The 11,242-nt window shown below is 30.2% G+C and overlaps 1 protein-coding gene across 4 annotated transcripts; it reads left to right on the top strand.

Annotated features, from left to right (window-relative positions):
* The first annotated feature begins 6,114 nt into the window (after nucleotides 1-6,114).
* LOC100799872 (transcription factor bHLH30) lies at nucleotides 6,115-9,612 on the top strand. Of its 4 annotated transcripts, none has more exons than XM_006589322.4 (3): nucleotides 6,115-6,517; nucleotides 7,042-7,667; nucleotides 8,745-9,612. In XM_006589322.4, exons 2-3 carry the CDS (start codon nucleotides 7,095-7,097, stop codon nucleotides 9,231-9,233), a joined length of 1,062 nt encoding a protein of 353 aa, XP_006589385.1. In that variant the 5' UTR covers nucleotides 6,115-6,517; nucleotides 7,042-7,094; the 3' UTR covers nucleotides 9,234-9,612. The 4 variants fall into 4 exon arrangements, with proteins under 4 accessions (XP_006589385.1, XP_003536319.1, XP_040861785.1 ...); XM_003536271.5 differs by having other exon boundaries at nucleotides 7,030-7,667; XM_041005851.1 differs by having other exon boundaries at nucleotides 6,980-7,667.
* The last annotated feature ends 1,630 nt before the right edge of the window (nucleotides 9,613-11,242 follow it).

Below are 11,242 nucleotides of genomic sequence, written 5' to 3'. Positions count from 1 at the left end.
ATTATTTGTTATTATGATATATTATATCGGAGATATAATGTAGACTTATAAATAATTCTAATTTTATTAAACGAAAGTTATGCCACTTAGAGAATTACAATTGAAATTAGTTATTAAATAACTTTATTAAATTCCAATACAAACACTTCTGCAATAGTAGCTAATTATGAGTGTAGGAATTATATAAATAACACTGCTCAAACTTGCCACATGGTCATGATCATACCAATATATATTTTTTGGAAAAGGAAGAAAAAAATAATAGTAAAGCTAGTTTTTCACATCATTACTTGTTCTGTGCTCAACGAAGGTAGCTCACGCTGAATTAATTGATCTCAAGTGAGATTAAGAGTGTACTTGATAAAAATAAATAAACATATATGATACGATCACATAGAACAAGCCATCATCATAAATACACGCTCAATGCTTGCTGATTTGGCCTACTTATATTTCATGTTTTTTAAGCAATTTTAATTGCTAGTATATGCAAGCACCCCTAATCATTTCGCAAAGTCCAACTAATTTTTTTATTAAAAAATAATATATAAATCGCATATATATATATAGCCATCCATCACCATATATATATGCATGTCAAAATCTATACTTACTCACACTCGGATCTTGATTTTTTATTTATTTTTTTTATTTTTGTAATCGTAATCGAACAACCCTAATCATCATTTGGTAAGATAGAGATTTTCATGTAACGAGAAATCCAAGTAATCTCTATCCAATATTGCCTCTTAGAACGATACACGCTGATTGAAACTCGAAAGTAGTGCTCTCATTGCTCGTGTACCAACTAAGTGTTATTTTATTTTGTAGGTAAAACATTTTAAATACATGAAAAATCAAATCACAACATAATTAAATAACCAGATACTTTATTATCTATATCTCATTGTAATAGCCCTATCTAATACCCCTTTTGGTGATTAACTAATCAATAATAAGAACCATATGCATATATATATACATTCCACAACCCAGATAGATAGGTATTGCAAATAAATTCAGAAGTAGTTTTATTTTCTTTTTTTTTTGCCGAGAAACTTCTTAGGAATTTCCCTTGTCTTTCATATGTTAATACAAATGCATGAATCTTGTGTTGATAGCAAAGGCAGGGAAGAATATTCAATGATCATACTCATTAATCAAAAGCCAAAGTCTCCTTGAGTTGGTTGTGAATGCTGGAGAGCAGAATAAGTAAAGAAGGGCATAGGCACTAAGATTGAAAGAGCACACGTCATGACAGGGTGGGACTGATGTCATCATAAACTCCACTCAAAGGGTTATATGGAATTGGTAGTGGTGGTGCAGCTATCATCAAATGTTTGAATAGGGTTCTTCTTCTAAAATTAAATTCTTAACACTACATATAAAACTATTCAAGAATATTAAAAAATGTGTACACATAAAAAGGTATATTAGTTATATATAAAAAAGATGGAACATAAAAAGTTAAGAAAAGAATGGGACCGAAGCAGACATGCGTGTGATGACCACAAAAATGCCCTAGAAAACAAGTACCCTTTCTCTCTAAGTTTCCAAGCCCTACAGCAAAAAATATTATTATATAATTAAGGGAAATAAAAAAAAAAAGGCTTAAAAAGGGGGGTTCCATGCTGAAGCATATTAATAGTAACGTTCCAGAAAGAAAAGAAAACAGTGCCTAGTGACCGACCTTATTTAGAAAAGGATAAGCCTCTTTCCCTAAAGAAATAGTGAAAGGATGCCTGAGAGGAGACATAGTAATGTGGTTATGTGTACTTGCAATTAAAATGTTATGTTTCATCTACCTTGCGTTACTTATGCAGTAATGTTGTTCTGAATCCAGGTTAATTATGTCAGGCAGGGGAAAAGTTGAGAAGGAAAAATAATGCTTAAATATTTGGCCGGTACCCTTTTTTTTTTTTTTACGAAAAATGAACAAAACCCACCCTTTAAAATAAGGATTTATGAAAATAAATTAATCAATATTTTAATTTTGATAAAATTATAGTTGCACCATTTTTTTATAAAATTATAAAGTCTCAACAGTTAATAATTTGTGCGTAAAGCAAAAAGTGATTTCAAAAATTTAATTTTTTAAATGTGAAAAATCATAATAGAGAGCGGATAACGGATCGATGACTAAAAAATCTGGGTTAGAAATATTACTTACGTACGTGGAGATGAAATTGATAATTAATTTTTATAAGTGTTTAAAATAAGTTCTCTTTACCTTTGTAATATTTTTTTTATTAAGAAACGAATGGTGGGTTTTGAAAACCCATAATATATCCAAATATTTCTTTATTAAGGAAAATTATCTACAATATAAAATTTTAAAAAGGTGAAATTCTCTTCCTTGAAGATTTTTTTTTTTTTGTTTATTTAGAGTGAAGTGGTACACTCTTTTAATTTTAAGATATAAACAGATTACCACCCTCATAAGAATTTATATTTATATTCAATTAAATATAAACTTACACATTATATGATTAGCATAATTTTTTTCTTAATAAATTTTAGAACAATTTATATTCACTTCTATTGTGGTTTCTTCAAAATTTACACAATGTCATTTTAACATTAGAGTAGTAACCTCCTTACAAGGGTACACCTTTTAGGTAACATGTGGCGTCAATGTGATAAGTTTTAAACAATAAAAGAAGATTACTTTAGGGGCAAAACAAGGAGTATGCGTAAATTTTGAAGAAATCATTGAAAATGTCAGTATAATTTGCTCTAAAATTTAATAATAAATGGAGATATTGAAAAATAAAAATAGACCAAAATGATATTCTTTTCATTTAAAATTCGATGTAAAATTAATTTGGTAATAATTTAAAATAGACAAATACGTTTTTCAAGAAAGTGACTGAAACGCCATAAAATAAGAAGAAAATAACAATTTGACAGGTGATAGTATTCAGAGTAGATTTATTATATATATCTCTACAATTTTATAAAAAAAATATTTTCTTTTTCTTTTCTTTTTTATTTTTATGATAGAAATAATCCATTTATGTTCAGAAAAATTATTTGAAAATGAGTTAGATATATGCTGTAAAAATATCATTAAGCTGTTATATAACAAAAAAAAAATTGAGGAATTTGAAATTAATTTTGGGAGGCCTACCCGAAAGCTCCTGATATACCTTTTGATTGGCATAGAACGAAGTTTCTGGACGGTTTGAAAGTCTTCTAACTATATATGCAAAGCAAATTAATACAATTACTCTTGAATCCAGAATTCACAATGTGTAAAAAATAAAAAGAAAAACATTATAGACATTTGGTGTGTGGTTATCTCTGGACACTCAACAATATAATTATAATGTTGAATAGGGAAATGAAATGTGTATAGGCTTTAATGATTTTAGTTTTACTTTTGATGGCCAAACCTGCTTATGGAACCGTGTATTTTATCTTGCAGGCTTTGCCAGTGAAGAGATCTAAGACTTGCCTTTTAAGCATTGCTACTAACTCGGCTTGTTTTTCACCATGCAGCACGAGTTGACTCATCAAAAGAGACAAACAAACAACCATTTTCAACATCTTTTGGACCAACCACGTTCCTTGTTGTAGCAACAAATGCCAAAACAGTCTCTGTGAGAAGAGATTCATGGACAAAAATAGCAGAAAAAGTAACAAAAAAAATGCTCAACTATTTTGATCTACTAAATTAATTTTTTAATTTCAGAAAATTCAAGATGTAGAAAGTGATGCAGTTAAATTAGAATGAATGTTAATTTTTTGCAATTGATTTACTTTTAAATGTCAACACAATGTTTTAAGAAAATTGTTTATTACTATGTGAGTAAATTATTTTTATAAGTTGGAAAAGAAAGGAAAAAAAAGATAGAGAGAGCTTGATAAACTGTGCCACTTGTCAAAAGTAAACGGAAACATCTATTATTCCTTGGTGTTGTGTGGCTTTTTCAAGTTCTAACATTCTGGTGGACAATATCTTACCAACCCATTTCAAAGTGACATATTTTTATGCATTCTTTTCACACACACAAAAAAATAGTTAATCTTTTTTTTTTAGCTAAAAAACAAAATTATTTTGTCCTATAAAACCACGTTATTGGCTGCCCTTTGCTGTCTCCTAACTCTGAGTCAATTACGTCAACGAGAGGTAGAAACTAGAAACAAAGTTAGATTAAAACTCTGTCAAGAAAAAGTTAAATTTAAAATACAAAGAGCTTGAAGAAGCAGTTACCAATTAAGATGATACTCCTATTGTTAATTTGTTATGAAATCACTGCCATCGATCCATGGTTATGAGAATATGTATGCATTTCCAACGAGAATTCATCAACTGATCGTTCTTCTTTTTTCACACTTTAAAGCAAATATAAAGTATGCATGTAATTAATATTCTCCATTTTTTCTTGCCTGAAGGAAAAATTACCGAATGGTTTTTCTATATTGTTCATTCAAGTTGTGAAATTAAACGGCCAAGAAAGAAAATTAAATTCACGTGATAATTAAAAGGAATGATTCAGTTGTTTTGCAATATGATGAGTTGCTAATAATAATATGCTAAAAGTGACAATGATCTGAACTTTAGTTTAGATTAAACTTTAAGCTTCGGCTATCGTTGAAATTAGCATATAGTAGCATGCCACGTTAAAAAAGAAGGCATTGCGCTGATCCACTACTCTATCTCTCTATAATCATAGTACTACTACATTATTATTTCAATCGGCATTAGCTTTATTATCTACAGTATTATTTTTCTTGTTTTCCCATTTGTCCTTGTCCATGGACCATTGATAAACATAATCACATTGTACATGACACGATATGATATATAGTAGTATATGCTTAAATCTTGATTAATTTTGGCATTAACAGGTTTAAAAATTAATAAAAGGGGAGGGCAAAGGGGCACGAGTATAGTAATTAATAGTAGTAGTAGCTTACAGCTGAAACCAAGAGACATGCTAGGAAGAGAGGACAAGTAGAGAGAGAGGTGGAAGGTGGAGTGTGTTCCAAGACACAATGATTACATGGTCTTGGGGAAGCATAAAGGGTGGCGTGGACATAGCAAGAGTATAGAAGAACGTGGGGGGCTTGACCGAGGAAAAGGAAACGCCTAAAGCCCAAACTAAGGGCTAAAAATGCCCCAAAGGAACTAATAAAAAATATAAATTACTATAGTTAATTAATTAAAAATTCATGATAATAAATTATTACAATTTTGAATTTTGACTTAATTGTATTTTTAGTTTTTGATTTTTAAACAATGTAGTATAGTAGTTTTAATCTCTTCATATTGTGTTAATTATGTTGTTATATTTTTAAAACTACATCAATTTGATATTACTATTAATATTTCTATATAAAATTTTAAACATTCATTAGATTTTAAAAAATTTCTTAACAATTATCTTTAGTTTAATGCTACACAAAATTGATGTTTTATTTATAATCTCAATCTCATGATTTTTTTAGTGTTAATTTTTTAATAAATTAAAACACTAATTAAATTGGGTCTTTAAATTTATTAAATTTTTATTAAAAAAATAAAATTTATTTTTAAATCATTAATTGTAACAAAATACCAGTACTTGGTAAAACAATAAAAATTAATAATACTAATGGAAGCAAGAAATTAAGAAAGGTTGGCTAAGAGCATTCATGATACTATCAGTCTTTTTTGTCCTTGGTCGGTCGACAATCTGTGTTGTGTGCGTTCACTACGGTTTGGTTGTGTTTCCCGTCCCTATCTCTAGCTCTTTCTCTCTCACAAACTCCTATATAGCTATTTTAAAATAAATAATTAAATAAAGTTATTTCTATATGGTTATTTCTGTAGATCATTTGCGTGCAAAACACATGTACTTTAGAGTTTAAATATGATTTGCAGAAATGTAGTATTTTTTTTTATAGCGTCATTCAGTAATATGTTAATTAATTAATACTACATTATTAAAAAGGTAGAGTTCATAATTTTTAGGTAATTTTACAATATAACTTGCACAATAGTAGTATTTTACTCGAATCAAAATTAAAAGCATATGACATGGCATGTATACCTAATGAAAGCTACTCATACATATATGCCTGTATAGTTATGATGGAGTGAATGCCGTAAGAAGAAAGGAAAGTGAAGTGGCAGCACTCAAACAGTCTTTGTATATGTTAGAGGGTGGTGGTGCGCAGAAGGCTGCAAAGAAAGAGTATATTAGAACGAAAAAAATATAAATAAAAACAAAAACAAAGTAACCAAAAAGAGACCAACAAAGCACGAAGGAAAAGGAAAGTTTTGTTGAATGTAAAAAGGATGGTTACATTGCCCCGCACAAAGGTTTGTGGCAGAAAAACACTACTAAGTGAAAGAGATTTGACATTGAGGCAGAGAGAGACAGAAATGGAAATCCAAAGCCTTTGGACTTTTCTTTCACCGCCCACCACCACAAGAGAAAGAAAGAAACAAGGAAAGTAACTGATTGATCCCTGCATGATAGAATTACAAACCACAATTGTATTGTATCACACATCAAAGAGAATTTAGGTATGTCTCTTACTTCTTTATTTTTCTTTTTATCTCTTTGTACAAATATATGCTACTATTTTTTTTATATTAACTTTATTTTTCTTATTATATCATTCATTATATATGTTTATTGTATACTACTACTAGTATTAATTTTCTTTCTTTCCTATTTCTGTCTTTTATGTCAAAGTATACACTCATGATTGAAACGGGTGTGAAAAAAAGACCCATTTTTTTTAACCCACGTTGTCCCTCTAAATACCCTTTTCATTTTTATTCCTTGTGCAAGTGTAAAGCAAACTTCTCCGAACTCTTTATTCTTCCAAACCTCCTTTTCCTTACTCATACCAGACAAAACAAAACAAAAAACAATAGAGCATGTAGAAAACCAAAAAGAACAAGCCCACCTCAGCTATATATTCTGACATTTGAATATCAAATTTTCCTTTTTTTAATTATTATTATAATTTTCCTCTCCAGCAAAATATTCTTATATAAATAGCCTTGGAGTTTGTATTATCCTTCAATAGAGTTAGTTTCAGATATAAAATAGGAAGCAACAACAGCAACAGCAGCAGCTATAGACCCTAGGGAAATGATACAGGAAGATCAAGGACAGTGTTCTTCTCAAGCGATCAATAACTACCACCAAGCCTATCAAGAGCAGCTTCTCCTTCAGCAACAGATGCAACAACAACAACAAAACAATGATATCTTTGGTGGAGGAGGAGGATTGAACATGTACCCTGGTGCTGAAGTTTCTCCAATCATGAATCATCATCATCAACCATGGTCTATGACTATGCCACATCATCATCACCATCATCAGGTTCATGACCCTTTTCTTGTCCCTCCCCAACCTTCACCCTATGCAAGCTTGTTCAACAGAAGAGGTCCTTCTCTTCATCAGTTTGCATATGATCATCATGGTTCATCTTCTGACCATCTTAGGATCATATCTGAATCCCTTGTTGGACCGGTGGTTCAACCCGGTTCAGCAGTACCCTTTGGCCTCCAAACCGAGTTGGCTAAGATGACTGCTCAAGAAATCATGGAGGCTAAGGCCCTTGCAGCTTCGAAGAGTCACAGTGAAGCTGAAAGGAGACGCAGGGAGAGAATCAATAACCATCTTGCTAAGCTCCGCAGCTTGTTGCCTAGCACAACCAAAGTAAGTCTAATTACTAACTAATTCTTCCCATAAATTAACCACGTATTAAAATTATGAACCACGAATTAGTTACTAGTTTGCATGTATAATTAATCATCTGTTCAACAAAAACTAAAGATTTCAATCTCGTATATATTATTACCACGCGCGCCTACAACATGATGCGTTTTGTGTATAAACAATAGTGTAAGAGTGTGTTTTTAATTACTTTATGGAGTTTCAATTGCAAAGATCGATTTGTAAATCTTTGCTAGATTCTATATTGTTACTTTGGTATAATAACCTTTTAGAAAATGACCTGAAAAGATTGTCTCATTGTTTTGCCTGCTTTTCTAACCACACTTTTTGGCTTTGTTAGTTCTTGTTTTATTTACACATTGTTCTTCTTTTTCTTTTGGTCTTAATTTCTTCACACTAATGACTTTAACTATGTACATGTGTTTGGAGTGTATGTGTGTGGTAGTTCCGAGGACAGCTAGCTAGAAAAAGTACTCGTTGTAGTAAAAGAGGATATGAGAGAAAAAAAAGCGTATTAGCGTTAATGTCGCTTGGTTGGCATGATAAAGAGGAACCAAGTACAGTAGAAAAGCTTCGCATGAAAATTTCTTGCCGGATAAATGTTGATCAGTCAAATTCAGTTTGAGAATGAAAAGAAATAAAGCCAGAGACAAACTAGCACCCTTGTCAGTCACAAACACACACACACACTATCTAAATCTATATACCCTTCAAAAAGTACCCACTACTTCCATTTCACAATCATCATGCCATAACCTAGCTACCAACCTCATATAACATCTCCAAAGCCCCATTATTTCGTACATGTTTGATTTTCAAGTCAAAAAATTCTTCTGAGACAAAGGTAATTTTATCAAAGGATGAGAATATTTCATTTTGTTCGTTAGATTTACATTAGAAAGTAGACGTAATATTTCTAACTTCAATCGTATTTCTTTTGACACCATCATAATATACATTTTGTATAATTAATTAATTTCAGTGCTTTATTTAATTTTACCATAAAGTAGTTAATTAGTATAATTGCTTTATTGTTTTGTTATTTTTATTTTTTGATAGACAGATAAAGCATCATTGCTAGCAGAAGTGATTCAACATGTAAAGGAGCTGAAGCGTCAAACCTCGGTGATAGCAGAAACGAGTCCGGTTCCGACCGAAGCTGATGAGTTAACAGTGGTAGACGAAGCCGATGAAGATGGAAACTCTGTGATCAAAGCCTCATTGTGCTGCGAAGATAGGTCAGATCTGTTCCCTGAACTAATCAAGACATTGAAAGCGTTGAGGCTAAGAACCCTTAAGGCTGAGATAACAACGCTTGGTGGGCGCGTCAAGAACGTGTTGTTCATCACTGGAGAAGAAGCAGATTCAAGCAGTGGCAGCACTGAGGACCATAGCCACCACCACCACCAACAACAACAACAACAGTACTGCATTAACTCAATACAAGAAGCTCTTAAGGCTGTGATGGAGAAGAGCGTTGGGGATCATCATGAGTCTGCTTCTGCCAATATTAAGAGGCAAAGGACCAATATAATATCAATGTCCTAGGAGGAACGGATCGAGGTCTTTATGAATTTTATTTAATTAAAGGCCTATATATGCATGATCATTATTATCTTCTAATTATTAGTTGTTATAGAAGTATATCTATATATTTTGATTTTGATTTGCATATTTTTTGGGGGGTATGGTTTGTTTTTTACTCTTTTTTTTCGTGTTAATGGTGTGTGCTGGAAATTAAATGTTGTTACTCTATATACATATGTATCTTCTCCATCAACATCATCATCGTTAAGAAATGAGGAAATGATAGTTTGGTGGGTTTTTTGGTAACATGTGTGCCTTGTTTGTTGCTTGAGTCTACACTGTAGTGAGAACCACTGGTGAAGATCATAGATGTAGAGGAGGGAAGGAATTGGAAGAAGGATCTATTTCGTGGCAAGAGAAATTCCTTTTATTGAATCCCAATTAATATGGAAATAAGATCTTCATTGTTGGGAGAATTGAACCTAGAATAATCTTATATATATTCTTTATTTTTTATAAAAATATTATTAAGATGTTAAAATTATCCTTAAACTTGAATATGCAGCAACACTAAGCGTTTTTATAGCCTCCTCTCTCTCCTTCCTTCTCCAGGTGCATCACATTATAATTATAGATGTCAACATGGAAAGGTGGTAAAGTAATAGGCATATGCGGCGTCCCCGTATAAGATCATTGGTAACCATACCATTAATTATACCGTGTCTATAATCACCTAGTTCAGTCAACAATGCTTTCCAAGGCATAGAATATATCATGCATTTCAGTACATAAAAAAACTATTAATCAACCTAAATTTCTTTTATCATTTCTTGACTAAAATTTCTTAGGTGGAAAGTTCTTTTAACCATGAGATTTCGAATTAGAAGTGTTTAACACCTGTAAAGCCTATAGTCATGTTAAAAATATAGTATATTTCTTAAAAATTAACTTTACTCGAGTTATCGACGTGGATATGATTGCCTAGGATTATATTATAGTGAAGGGCCATATATATAAAATAAATAAGCATTTCAAACAATTTCTTGAGTCTATATACCTTTATGTCTGTTTCACAATTCACAAATCTGAATATCAAATATAGAGTATGTAGTTTAATTTTTTACATAAAAGTATTGAGCTTACGATTTTTTAAATATTTGTAGAATTATTTTTCGATTTAAGTAGAAAATAAAAAGATATACGCTTAGAAAATCTAGTAATTTTGAAACATAAAATAAATTAATATCAGATTAAAATAGTTAAAATTTGAGGACAAATTTTTTTAAAAAAATAATCAAGTTAAGATTTTAGAGTTTTAAATCTTAATATTGAAAGAAAAGTTTAAAAAATCAATAATTTGATCATTTAAAAAATAGAAGTTAAAATTAAATAATGGTAAAGTCACATATATAAAAAAATTAAAATAATAAAGATATCTTCAAATTTTAAAATAAAAATTTATATTTATAATGAGTATTAACATATAGTATCATCAAAACTTATGCATCAATTGCATCAATGAAAATGTTTACATTTAATTATAAAAAAAGTATTTTGTATATTAGTTATGCAATTAAATTTAAGAACAATAATGAAATTTTAAAAAACTAAAATGAATGGAAAACCATTTAAAAATTATTTTAATTCATTTAAAATAAAGACTTGAACAATAAAACAAAAAATAGAACTAAAAAGTTCATAATTTTGTAAAGTTTAGAAAGTATACATTATTTAAATTTCTTATATCAGTAAAAAAAATATAAATAATTTTATTTATATATACATAAATGCACAATAAATAATATTCAAGTCAGTACAATATGCTTGTTAAAAAGTTATCCGATAATATTAAAAAAAAAAAACTCAAGGAGACTAATTTCAATTACACTCAAATAAATTGACACTACACTCATTATTATTGTGTTCAAAAGGCCAGGGACTGGCGAGGGCAATTATGACTTCGACTAGGGTTATAGCTTGATATCATGCATATACATCACTGTTAAATTCCAAATAATTCATACGATACA

The sequence above is a fragment of the Glycine max genome, chromosome 10 (genome assembly GCF_000004515.6).
Source record: "Glycine max cultivar Williams 82 chromosome 10, Glycine_max_v4.0, whole genome shotgun sequence".
Classification (NCBI taxonomy): Eukaryota; Viridiplantae; Streptophyta; class Magnoliopsida; order Fabales; family Fabaceae; genus Glycine; species Glycine max.
This window is presented reverse-complemented; position numbering and strand designations above follow the sequence as displayed.

What these genes read in the sequence shown, in the direction of transcription:
- LOC100799872 (XM_006589322.4), top strand. Translation starts at nt 7,095, where the DNA reads ATGATACAGGAAGATCAAGGACAGTGTTCTTCTCAAGCGATCAATAAC. An exon ending in TGTTGCCTAGCACAACCAAA is followed by an intron (nt 7,668 to 8,744) that starts GTAAGTCTAATT and finishes ATTTTTTGATAG; the next exon opens with ACAGATAAAGCATCATTGCT.